We start from the raw sequence: 13,217 nt of genomic DNA, 5'->3' as shown, positions 1-13,217 counted from the left end.
GCATTCCTTGCCAGTCTAGAGGACAGGGGCCTGGGGTGCCACCTAGAGACTTCCCCAGGGCACAGACTGAAATCCCCACGGGGTGGAAATGTTTTTATTATAGCTTTGGTCAGACCGGGCGCAGCTGTTCCAGGGTTTTGTGGGTGCTGGGAAGCTATCCGGCCCCTAAGCAGCTCCTCACCAAGGCAGGGTCACCCTGCAGGAAGCCACCGCGCCAACTCCCCGCCCCCCAGACTGGGGGCTGGCTGGCAGGAGGGGGTGGGCAGTAAACAGTCCTATTGTACACGCGTATACAGTGCAGGCTGGGACCAGGAAGGCAACCTGCCCCCCGGGCCGGAACTGCGTGCGGGGAGAGGGGGCCTTTGTGCTCCGTAGCGTAAAGGCCTGGGCTGGGTGGTGGAGGCGGTTTAGGGACGATTCAGCCTGGGAGGGTCGGCAGCCTGGACCAGGCAATTTTGAAAATGAGTAGGGAATGGGTTCTTGTTTGCCTTTCCCGGAGAGGGCAGATCCAGGGATGAAGAGCCACGGATGGAAAAAAAAGATGCAGGGGCTCAATCCGAGTAGATGATGAAGCCAGAGAAAGTGCTGTATTTGTTGCTGTTGCCACCGTGCGCTTTGCCTCCGTCCAGCTTGATGAAGACCTCATCGCCAGCGTCCAGATGCAGGATCACACTGTTGCTGGCATAGTCGTAGTTCTGGTCTGCATCCTGGGCAATGGCGCTGGCCCGTACCTACGGGGGCGGGGGTGGGGAAGGATAGGCATGGGAGGTGGGGCAGTGTGAGAGGGGAAGGAGGTGAGGCAGCCACATGGTGAGATCGAGAGGCTCCAAAGCCCAGCTTTCCAGCCATTCAGGACTTTGGCCAGCTTTCCCCTGTCATCCCATCCTCAACCCCCTTCTCATCATGCATAATATTGTTTGGGAGCAGACACAGAGGAAGCTGGATTCCAGGGCAGGGCACACCCAGCCTCGAAATTGAAATCCGGATGGACTCTTTCTCTGTGACTCCTGCTGGTCTTACCGTGTGCCCGCTGCCCACCTCAGTGCCCCAGGATGGCCCGGTTTGGAAGCTCTCCTTGCATAGACAGCTACTTTGTACTACCTGAGATGGAAGATCTTCCCTCTCTCTTTAGCATTATTTTTTAAATGTATTTTAGCTTTGAGACAGAGTCTCTCTATTAGGTAGCTCTGGCTTTCCTAGAACTCGCTTCGTGAGCCACCATGTGGTTGCTGAGAACTGAACTCAGGGCCTCTGGGTAAGCAGACAGTGCTCGTAACTGCTAAGCCATCTCTCCAGCCCCTTGCCTTGGCATTCTTTCCTCTTCGCTTCAATAGTGAGCATGTTTCCTGTCTGTCACCCCCACCTGCTCTCATGTCATTGGATGGACAAAGGATACATGGAACTTGGCCATATAGGTGAAGCAGCAGACAGCTAGGAAGGAGCCCTCCCGGAACCAGGGCTGGGCCTTTGGTCTTATCAAGTTCATTCCAGAGTCTTTTTGCTGGGGCACTGAGACTCAGGCCTGGTGATTCTTTCCCTCCTGGACCTCACTGCCCAAGGCCTCTGCAAGTTGTAGCTACTATATCCCTGGGACGATTACCCGGGCCAAAGGACTTCAGCTCTTCATGTCTCATCCCCGGAAAAGAGAGAAACAGGATGTGAAGAAAGGAACTGGGGCCTTACATCCTCTGTGGTCCTTGTCTTGGAGGGGGATGACAGGAGGAGGAGACGGGGCAAGGCAAGCACCAGCATTGGGATGTGAAGGTTTCGGTGACTTTTGGCGGCTCTGGCTGCTTTTAAGTCACTGGGGAGAATGAATTATCTGTGGACGTTTCTGAGGCCACAAGAGAACTAAGCTTTAGGACCTAGAGTCTCCTTAAAATAAAGGATAAAGAACAGGAGAAGAGAGGCTGGAGAGTTGGCTCAGCGGAGAAGACTGCTGGCCATTCTTCCAGAGGACCCAGGTTCGATTCCCAGGACCTGCACAACAGCTCACAACTGTAACTCTAGCTCCAGAGGATCCTATGCCCTCTTCTGGCCTATGAAGGCAATAGACAAACATGTGATTACATACATACATACAACACCCATACACATAAAATAAAATACATTTTAAAAATTAAAAAAGAGAGAGGAACCGAGCAGTGGTGATGCACAGTGCTCGGGGGGCAGAGGTGGGCGGATCTGGGAGTTTGAGGGCAGCCCGGTCTACAGAGTGAGTTTCAGGACAACTAAGGCTACACAGAGAAACCTTGTCTTGGAAAACCAAAGAGAGGGGTTAGAATGGCAAACTAAGTGGCTCAGCGGTTAGAACCCTGGCTGTTTTTCCAGAGGACCTGAGTTCAATTCCCAGCACCCACATGGTGGCTCACACCTGCCTGTAACTCCACTTCCAGAGCTTCTGACACCCTCACAGAAGCTCACATACATACATACATGCAGGCAAAACAATAATAAAATATTAAAAAAAAAATGAGAAAGAAAGCAGTGGGGAAGGCCATGTAGAAAAGGGTTCTCAGGTAGGCTTTTCCACAATTCCCCTCTATCCCGCTCCTTCTCTGAAAGCACCACCTGCAGCCCCCTAACCCAAGATTAATATCTAGGCTGAACCCAAATCACAGCTGACAGTGGGGGAAATAGGGGAGAAGAGAGCTGCATAACTGCGGATCATCCTTGCTAAAACAGCTGATTCAGCAGCAATGCTTAACCAAAGGAGGGCCCAACACACCTGAACACAGCCCTCCAGAAAGCCAATGTCCTTCTAGCCTTTGCCCTCTCCTTAACCTCCTCCCCAGGCTGGGCTGGAACATGGATTATAACTGGGAAAACATCTCCTAAAGGAGGCCAGAGAAGGGGTTGGGGAGCTAACACTTCAGTCCCCAGGAACCCACATGGGAGACCGAACTGACCATTGCAGGCTGTCTTCTGTCTTCTTCCACACCAAGAAATGCCATGCCTCCCCACAATAAATACATATAATGAAAATTTAGAGGCGGGCCTGACAGTCGTGGCGCAGGCCTTTAATCCCAGCACTCGGAATCAGAGGCAGGTGGATCCCTGTGAGTTTGAGGCCAGCCTGGTCTACAGAGTAAGCTCCAGGCCAGCCAAAGGCTACACAGAGAAACCCTGTATTAGAAAAATATATAAGGTGGGAGGAAACTAGGAAGAGACTGTTTATCTAAGCCTTCAGTTTGTCTGTTTAGAAAACTGAATGAGAAGTCCCTATCTCACTGCTGCCACCTTTACAGCAGCCTTTAGGTGCTAAGGGGGAAAAATTAAGTCTTGATAGGGCTTTAAACCAGCACAGAGGAGCTGAAAGCAGGCAGCCAACTTCTGTATTGTTCCCTGGGCCCTAATCCTGGCAGTATTTATTATTACACGTGCACTTCATTATCTTTGCTAATAAATTACTACTAATAACAATTATTTTTATTACCCAGATTAATTTAGCCTTAACTCATTAAAACAGTACTCTTTAATAGCCAAATCCATTAGAACACAGTCATCCGTCAACAGGAATCTCCTGGTGATGTGACAGGCATCAGAACTGTTATGCTTATGTTTATTATTTATTCATCACCATGATTGTTGCTGTAATTATCCTAATTATCCATGGAAGCAGCAAGAATTTATGCCCTTCCATCCTCAGACAGTAGGGGATCCTGAAATGAAACCCAGGAGTCCCACATCCTTACCCAAGACTGGAAGCAGTGGCATCCAGCTCCTCTTGGGAGCCCTAGTGAAGATGGGAAAAATTGAAGTTGCCATGGAAGCCAGAAAGAAGCCTGTGCCTTGTTAGGAGGGACTGCCAAGAGGGGAAACCAAGGTAGTGGTTTGACCAAGGGAATCAAGTTGCTAGGGTATAGTCAGGAAAAGTGCTCCTATCCTCAGTCCATGCTGGGATCTTGGACATGAAGGTACAGCTCCCAGGAGTTGCCAGCCTTCATAAAGGGCTATTGGCTCATAGATTTCCTTGGTCCCTTCTATGCCAGGTAGTAGGCTCTGTGCTGTGAATGGTACCAGAATCTGGTTAGTTGGTTTGCTTTGCTTTTCTGAGACAGGGTTTTCCTGTGTAGCCTTGGCTGTCCTGGACTTGCTTTGTAGACCAGGCTGGCCTCGAACTCACAGAGATCTGCCTGCCTCTACCTCCCTGAGTGCTGGGATTGAAGGCACACGCCACCACCGCCTGGCTGAATCTAGAATCTAGAAAGAGTGGTCAGTGTTTGTCCTCCAAGCCGTCATCCATGTGTAGTCCTCACCTCGCTATACCCCCTTCCCTGGAAACACAGCACTCTGACCACTGGCATGTCCTCATACAGCCTGGCAGTGTAGCCGTGTTTATCAATCTGTGTCCACGCTGACCTATCTGAACCATAGATATGGAGGTAGTTGTGGGTAGCTCAGCTGTCCTAAAACTAGAACCCTTTCCTCAGGCTCCTCCTCCTAGACACCAGTACCAGGTGGCAGCAGAGCGGGAGTATTAACGCAAAGCTAGCCCTGTGGATGGGGACCAGTGGGTCTTACGCAAGGATCCTTAGGCACCAGGCATGCAGATGGCAATTCCCGTCTTGCCCAGGGAAAAACCAAAGCCCAGACTGGAAACCTCTTTGCAAGCAGGAAGCCAAGCACTAACTCAAAGCCCTCGATGGCCTCCGATCCTGGCACGGCATGGAAGGTGGAAGCGCCTATCCTCTGTCCCCACCCACTGTGCCCTCCCCCCATTGTTTTCCCTGCCCACTTAAATGTCCTCACCTGCCTTCCTCTACACTTGGCCCTCCCCTTCCTCCTTAGTGGCGTCACCTAACCCAGTGAACAGAGATAGATTCCTTCCTGCCAAGTGGTTCTGAGCTAGGGTAGGACCGACCCATAGAAACACCCTTTCCAGAGTGATTTGGAGACAGACGTTGCCAGATGCACGCCCAGGCCCCCTTTAACACAGCACACATTGAGCGTGTTATCATAGTCCGCTATTGCCGTCTCCACTACATAAGCCATGAAGTCCTAGAGGGCAAAGGAGCTAAGCCCTGGGTGCCAAAAAAGGCCTCAAACCTTGTTTCCTCTCGGGGTCACAGTGAACGCGCAGGATGATTGGTGAGATTCAGCAAGCCTCTTGGACAATCTGGAAGACGTCACAAGAGGCTGCAGACTTCATTGCCGTTTTTGTTGTTGTTGTTGGTTTTTGTTTTGGTTTGGGACATCTTGAGTAACTGTTAATGTTAATGTGTCTTTGAACCCCTGCAGTGAGCCTCTGGTAGCTTGTGGTTCCCCCCTCCCCCACTGAACTCTCCAAGAGGCTCTGCTAACACCCTGCTCTGCTGGAGGTGAAAGAAGGTTTTGGAGAAGAGACTAAGGCAAGTGCCTGCACTATGAGCTCACGCTATCTTCTATCTTGGGAGCCTCCACATGCCCTGTGGCTAGGGACCCCTTTGGTGGGGCAGTCTAAGGCCAGACTAGGGCCTGGTGACCACTCATCAATCCCAGCAAAGCCCCCAGTCCCTTCAGTCTTCAGCTTTGGGCCCACTCAAACTTTCTTTGAGAGAGGAAGAAATTCCATCGATGAAGGTGACATTGCTGCATGCCTTATTGGTGATTAATAAGGGAACTTGTGGGGCTGTCTGCAGAATGAGCCTTTGCTGGATGCTGGAACCTTCCTATTTGGTCAGGAACCAAGGACAAAGAGGAGAGACACCAGAAGCCTGATACACACAAATAGGAGAGACACAGAGCAGTAGAGGGGGAGGGAATGTGGACCCAGAGAAGAGAGACAGAGATGAATGGCAGATTCCGGTAAGAAATGGTCAAGAGACAGAGAAAAAAGAGGCAGAAACTATACTGGGGACTGGGAGGCGCAGGCAGAAGAAAGAAACAAAAGAGGACAGACTTCCACACGGATAAGCTTTCTGCCCTCTTCTATCCCCAAACTTTGCAGATCCCAAAGCAGGCTGGTGCTGCAGTGGGAGGGGTTCCGATAAGATCTGGAGTCTCAATTGCAGGGGATCCCTTCCAACTTCCACTAGCCCACCCCACAGTTCTGACCCTGGCCTCTGCTAAAAGAAGGTTCAGCCTGACCACGCCCCCGGGGTGGGGCTCAAGTAACCCAGAGGTGAGAGTGCAGAGAGCTGGGAACCGAGGGTGGGTGGTTCCAAGGACAAGGCAGCGCATCCGCCGTCCCTGTCTCAGACACAAGCGCTCCAGGGAACGAAGAGGATCCTTCCAGCTCCCCACCTTCTAGGACACTAGAGGAGTTGCACCCGGAGACCTTAAGGAGGGGCGTTTCCACCATTCCGCCCCGCCCCTGGAGGAAACTTTTCCCCGGAGGCGCTGGATAGCTCTGGCACTCCGGGAAAAGGTTGCGCATTCGAGGGGGGTTGCAAAGCGTATCAAATCAGCCCGGTGGTTCCTTCTCTACGGCCAGGGATGTTCTGCAGCCAAGGCTATTGGGGGCCGGACTCCAACTGCCTTTGTGCCCAAAACATTTCCCACTGCCCTCCTTCTCCTCCTGAGCGCACAGCCACTCCTCTTAGAGCCCTCCGGCGCGGAGACTGCTTCTCCTTACCCGTTCCCTAGAGCGCATCCTTGCTGTTCCCTTAAAGCCGGTCGGCGTCAGCTTGAATTTTAGCTCTCAAGTGAAATCAGTCTGAATCAGTCTCCCTAGGGCCAACCCCCCCAAGGACCAGTCCGTGCGCCCTAGAGCCCTGTGATCTGACTAGTTGGATTTATCTTTACGCATTTCCACTCCGCGGGTGCCCTGTAGCTTCTGCCTTAGAGCTGGAGCCCAAGGGCTGAAGAGTAAGGGGTGCCCCGCTAATTACAACCATTCTTCACGCCATAGTTAAGGGGGGCCGCTTTAGGGTACTCTACCTGGCGTACCTGTCGATTCTGACCCAATACACATTCTCCCGGGGCTCCCTGGGTGCCCTGCCCCCAGGTCAGCCCCTTACCCCCTCATGGCCCACCTGGCCGTTCTTGCAGAGGTCCGCCCACATACTGGTGCCGTCGCCGCCGCGCATGAGGACGTGGTAGGTGAAAAAGTAGGTGCCAGGAATATTGCATGTAAACTTGCCGCTGGCCGCGTCGTAGTTGTTGCCCAGGTTGGTGACCACGTCGTCAAACTTGAGTACCTCGTAACCCTCGTGAGGGTTCTTGAGGCCGGCGTAGAAGGCCACGCGTGGCACCGTGGTATAGGTGGCCGTGCTGATGGCGCCGCTGCCTCCTGAACCAGGCAGGCCAGGAGGGCCAGGCTTGCCTGGTTCACCCTTCTCTCCGGGCGGCCCGACAGGACCCGGAGGACCCCGGTCCCCTGGAGGCCCGGGGGGGCCTGGCTTGCCGGTGCGGCCCGGCTTCCCCTGGGGGCCCTGCACCAGCGTGGAGGGCGGGGGCGCACCGCTCTGCTCGCTCAGAGCGTCGCCGCCGTCGGACCGCGCGCCGGCGCCGGGGCCCCTCGCGGGGTAGGGGTCGCACACCATGCGGCAGGTGCCCAGCATCTCATAGTGGCCGTCCGGGCCGCCCGAGCTCACCAGCACCGGGATGAGCACCACCAGCACGAGCAGCATCACCACGCCCGCGGCGGCTGCCAGCAGCGTCTTCCGGCCGGCGCGGAGCCTGGGGAGAGCCGGGCCACCCGGCCGCGCCGTCGGGGCAATGGTGCCGGCGGGTAGGGGGCGCGGGCGCGACGCCCGCGCTCAAGGGCGGTCCGGCGGGGCTGCGGGCATGGGGCCGGGGCCCGGGCGCCGCGCTGCGCTGTTTGCGCTGCGGAGCCCAGCAGCCGGCTCCGGCCTCGCGCTTCCCTCCCGCTGCGCTGCCCGACTGAACGCGGCGGCCGCCGCCTCCCGCCCCGCGCGGAGCTCCTCCCGCCTTCCCGGGCTGGAGCCACGCCTCCCCCGTTGGGCCCCGCCCACCCGCTCCGCCAGGCTCGGAGAGGGCGAGGGGTGGGGCTGCGGGCGGGACGGGCGCCTAATTGGGCCGCGGAAGCCTAGAGGCGGGAGGGGCAGGGAGGGGCGGGGCTTAGGAGACCCCGGTGGGCGCCACCGAGGTAGCTGGATGGTGAGGCTAAGAATTGGAGAGGAGGCTAGAGTTAGGAGGATCCCAGAGGGAAGGGGTGAGATGGACCAAAGAGCAAACGGAAGGGAGAGCCACGGAGCTCAGCCTGGCGTCGTCACAGATGTCCCGAGGGTTAGTGTCCTGAGAAAAACCGTGACAGAGGGGCAGAGGACTACCACCTGCAGGAGGTTGAGGGATGCAACATTGCGCCCCCCCCCCCAACTACAGGGGACAAAGCTATGCTGACTGAGGTACAGAGTGAGGAACAAGAGGGTAGGACAAGAAAGAGGGACAGGATGAGGGCTAAAGCCTGGAAGGAAGACTAGGGAGGGCCCATTCTTTAGCCCCCCCACCCCCAGGCCTAGCATCCGGATAACTCGTCTGAATCTTTTGCTTTTAGGATGCCCAGAGGGATCTCTGAATTCTAACAGCAGCCTCGTCTTTTTTTTTTTCCCCCTGCCCCTGGGGCTATCTGCTAGGCTGCCTCTACCTGGGGCCTCTTCCCCGCGGCTTCCTCTGATCTCAGCTCCTAGCTAGACAAGGGAGAAAAAAGGACCCTGAAAAGATGAGGGACCGCCCCGCCCACCCCGTGTCTTCTATTAACGCTGACCCGTGCCTGATAATGCTGCATTTTCTAGCTACCAGAAGAGGAGGGCTGATCGCTCCTAGCCCCTTTAGGGGACCCTCTAACCCTTACCCCTATCAGGTCGTATGAGGCTCTCTTCTTCCTCGAAGGAAGGCATGAAGTGTTTAGGTTGCATAAACTGAAATGTGTCAAAATATCTGTCATGTTATTTGAGGCCCAGCTCGCTGCTGCTGCTGTTCCTCCTTCACCCTCCGTCACCCTAAGAGGGCTGCGTCTTCCCCAGGCCTCTGGCCACGGTAAACAATGACACTCCAGCCTTCTTTTTGCCTTCAAGACTCCTCCCAGCTCACACTCCCACCGCCGGCGTTCCCCTGTGCACTTGATTCTCTGACTATTCCAAAGATTGAGACGAAGGGACGCCGAGTAGCCAATGGTAGGAGTGGGGGGTGGGCAGGTCGCTGTGAGCGAGGACCTTGTAAGTACTAACCCAGGTCAGAATGACGTCCGCCACCAAGGAGGAGGAAGGAAGCTAAAGCGGACTGTGTTGGATGCTTCGTCCGTAGGATCACATCTGATCTTCGCATCAATCTAGATATAAATCCCACCATTATCCTCATTTTACAGATGGAGAACAGAAGCTTTGCGAAGTTAAAAGAGATTTGCCCCCAAGTCACGAAAGTAAGATACGGCGGAGGTGGGATTCAAGCCCGCAGCTTCGCTCCTCCCTGTTCCAATCTCAACGCCACAGGGTCCCTGGGGACGATTTATTGTCTAAAGTGCCAGGTGATGCGAGAATGCCTTAGGGCCGCTGAACTTCTCCAGGCAGACTCAGGCCCGGTAGCCCTCAGCTGTCAGCGGCCTCCTGGTCCCCGGGGACAGTCTCTTAAGCGTGATTCCCTTAGCCACGGGGCTGGTGACCCGAGGGGCACGTGCGCGGGCATGGGAGTATGATTTATCCAGACCCCAAGCCTCCAGCACGCGCGCTCGAGCCCCTCGACCCCTAGGCTGCTGGCGTTCCTTGGCTGCCGGGAGCCGTGGCTTGGCGGGCGGGGGGAAAAGCCACCAGCCTGCGGTGGCGGAGGGCTGGCGGGGGGAGAGGGCAGAGAGCACTCACCCCCACCCCCACCCCCACCCCCACCCTCACCCCCACCCCGCGCGCTCGCCGGTGCGTCCGAGAGGCGCGCTCGCCGCCGCACCGCGCTCCGCCCCCCGCCCCGAAAGCGCGCCCGCTCCCCTGGCGCGGTGTGGCGTCTCTGTCAGCCCAGCCGGATTCTCCCCGCTTCGCTGGAGTGGAAAATAACGGCTTCAAACTTTGCAGAAAGGAGCTGGTGCCAGCACTTTAATTAACAGCCATCTTGGCCTGTGAGCCTAAGCCGTCGCCTTTCCCCCTGGGCTCCTCCCCTGGGCTCTCCCGGCCCCGCCCAGGTCCCCATCGGAGACCACACCTATCTCTCTCTCCCTGGAGCTCAGCACCCCCGTTTACCTGAGAGATCAGGTCTGGACTGATTGAGAGGACGCTGCATTGACGGCGTCTCCCCATTTTAATTAGTTAAAAACTCCTTCTCCAAGCTTTCTTCATTCTCAAAAGCTGAATCCAAAGATTGTGGAATTAAAGAACAAGGTGACAATCCCACCTGGTGATTTTAGATCAGTGGCCTCGCCTCCACACCTCCAGTGCCCTCCTCTGGGCCTTAGTTGCTAATGTAATTGTGTCTAAGGAAGCCTAAGGAAGTCCTGTCACCACACACCCTTGGCTTAAGTTGGCCGTGTGTCTTGCTGTCTCTTTCCTGTATTTGGGATAGGAGAGGACAGAGGGTGTATGCTTCTACGTTTAGAGAGGGAACTACAAGAAAAATAACGGAGTCTGGAGTTCGGGCTCTCCTGCACACCTATGTGTCTGTTAGTTTTTCCTCTTTATCTGTTTTTTTAGTAATGTATTTAATGTTTATATTGTGTTTGCATGCTCTTGTGCTCATGCATGTGTGCATGGTGTGTTCGTGTGGGCATACATGTGATGGCACATTCGTGCATGCCAGAGAACAACTTTGTAGGATTGGTTCTCTTTTTCCACCTCTACGTGGGTTCCCAGGCTCTAACTCAGGTTCCCACGCTACCAAGGCATGCCTTTACTTGAGCCGTCTTGCCAGACTCCTTAATCTTTCTTTTCCTTTCTTCCTTGAGACAGGGTCTTGCTTTATAACCCAGGATGGCCTTAAACTCAGTCTTCCTGACCAGAACACTTGATTGCTGAGATCACAGGTGAGTACCACCTCCTGTGGCTCCAGATCTCTTCTTCTCTGTTCTTTGTTTCTTTTTTGAGACAGGGTTTCTCTGTGTAGCCCTGTCTGTCCTGGAACTTGCATTTGTAGACTGGGCTGGTCTTGAACTCAGAGATCTGCCTACCTTTGTCTCCCAAGTGCTGGGATTAAAGGTGCGAGCTACCACTGAAGTGAGGCCTCTGTGAAGAGGGCAGACAGTTCCCTGCTGCAGCTGGGATTCTGTAGTTGTTGACAAAAAAAAAAAAAAAAAAATCTGGCTTTGATTTGCCCTTTCTGAGTGAGGGTTCATCTGTTTACGTAGTGATTCCTCAGTGCTGCAGCGGACTGCTGTGCGGGGGGCCGGGGGAGCATGGGAAAAGGTGTTCAAGCTTCCTAACTTCTGTGTGGCTGTATTTAGGGAACCAAGTAGCTGCTCCTTGGTGTTTGGGGGATGCTCTGAATGAATATGAGGGGCCTGAATGTGTGAGGGCCCGTGTTAGTGGTGTCTGGGATGTAGCAATGGCTTAGTAGCAGGCAGATCTGCTTCCCCCCTCCCTTGGTTAAAGACACCTAGCTGTGTACTGCAAGATGGTGGTGGTGTCCTGCCTGTGAAAAGAGTTCAGTGGAAGCACTGTTTGGCAGGAAATAAGTCATAACCGCTAAGGTAATAAATATTATTGCAGCCAGTGTGCATTTTTATCCGCTTACTAAATGCAGAACCTATTTCAAGCACTTTGTTTGTTTGTTTGTTTGTCTGTTTGTCTGAACAGGGTTTCTCTGTGTGTGGCCTTGGCTGTCCTGGACTCACTTTGTGGACCAGGTTGGCCTCGAACTCACATAGCTCTGCCTGCCTCTGCCTCCCAAAGTGCTAGGATCACAGGCATGCGCCACCTCACCCGGCTCTGTTTCAAGCACTTTATATGGATTCCCTTCTTTAAAATTAACAACTGATTATCATGGATTTAAAATTATTATATCAGCCAGGTGCGGTGGTGTATGCCTGTAATCCCAGTGCTTAGAGAGGCAGAGGCAGAGTTTGAGGCCAGCCTGGTCTACAAAGCAAGTTCTGGACAGCCAAGGCTACACAGAGAACCCCTGTCTTGAAAAAAAAAAGTTATTATATCTTTTAAAAATGATTATGCTGTGTGTATGAGTATTTTGCCTGCAGTGTGTCTGTGCACCGCTTATGTGCCTCCTACCTGTGGAGGCCAGGAAAGGGCATCAGATCCCTTGGAGTTACAGATGGTTGTGAGCAGCCACTATGTAGGTGCTGGGAGCTGGGAATTATATGTCTTTTTTTTTTTTTTTTTTTTTTTTTTGAGTTAAGTTCTTTTAACTGGATGTCCTGGAATTTTATATGTAGACCAGGCTGGCCTTGAACTCAGAGCGATCCACCATCCTCTGCTTTCTAAGTGCTGGAATTAAAGGTGTTTGCCACCACGGCTGGCTATTATGTCTCTATAAGACAAACTTCGAGGAAGACACTGTTATTTGCCCCGTTTTATGGCTAAGAAGTCCATGTTCTGATAGGAGTCTGTGTTAGGTGTTATGAAGCACAAACGATAGGCAGATGAAGACTGACCAGCCCACAGGACCCTAGGGAGGCGTTACAGAGGAGGCATCATTGTTTTGTACTTGTCTGTCTATTCATTCACCTTTTTTCCATCCATTCTGTAAAGCAATTTTAACTGACTAGGGGTCCAATTTATTACCACAGGACATAATGACGAGCAAGAAAAGGCTTCCGATCTCGTGTAGTTTACAGCGTATCACTGGACTGTGGACTATTACACAAGCAGTGGCTATTAAGCCTGACAAGTGTGCTGCCTGGGAATGGGTGAGAATGTGTGACATCCACACAGTATCCTTCTAGAGACTGGAAAGGAGAGAAACTTCCCGATCCAGGTGTTGTTTAAGCTAAGTCCTGAAAAGACAAGTCTGTAAGGTGCAGGGCATGGCTGTCAGAGGGCTTGGGAGGGGGATGGAAAAGTCATCCCAAGCCAGACAGAACGGCATTTGTTAAGGGCTAAGCTTGTGGGGCCCTGTGGGCTGTGACAGAGTCTACGATTTATCCCAAGGCAATTAAAAACTACTACTGAAGGATGCTGAATGAGAAAAATGATCAGAATTTTTTGCATGAGAATGATTACTCTGTTACTGTGTGCGGAGGAAAGATTGAAACTGGAATATTTGTGGAGAGACTAGGAAGCAGCTGTGGTTCAGGTAAGACTGGTGCCGGGAGGGGTGGTGCACGCCTTTAATCCCAGCACTCGGAAGGCTCATGAGTTTGAGGCCAGTATGGTCTACAAATCGAGTCTAGAACAGCCAGAGCT

At 53.5% G+C, this 13,217-nt stretch overlaps 1 protein-coding gene across 1 annotated transcript; it reads right to left on the bottom strand.

The window, feature by feature from the left end:
- Positions 1 to 80: 80 nt before the first annotated feature.
- C1ql1 (complement C1q like 1) lies at positions 81 to 7,856 on the bottom strand. The gene is made up of 2 exons (XM_021631927.2): positions 6,957 to 7,856; positions 81 to 731 (listed from the first exon to the last, which is right to left on the bottom strand). The coding sequence occupies exons 1-2, from the start codon at positions 7,551 to 7,553 to the stop codon at positions 552 to 554; spliced, it is 777 nt and encodes a 258-aa protein (XP_021487602.1). The 5' UTR covers positions 7,554 to 7,856; the 3' UTR covers positions 81 to 551.
- Between the last annotated feature and the right edge of the window lie 5,361 nt (positions 7,857 to 13,217).

This window comes from Meriones unguiculatus, chromosome 7 (genome assembly GCF_030254825.1).
Source record: "Meriones unguiculatus strain TT.TT164.6M chromosome 7, Bangor_MerUng_6.1, whole genome shotgun sequence".
Classification (NCBI taxonomy): domain Eukaryota; kingdom Metazoa; phylum Chordata; class Mammalia; order Rodentia; family Muridae; genus Meriones; species Meriones unguiculatus.
The sequence above is the reverse complement of the archived record's forward strand: the minus strand, read 5'-3'. Positions and strand labels throughout refer to the sequence as shown.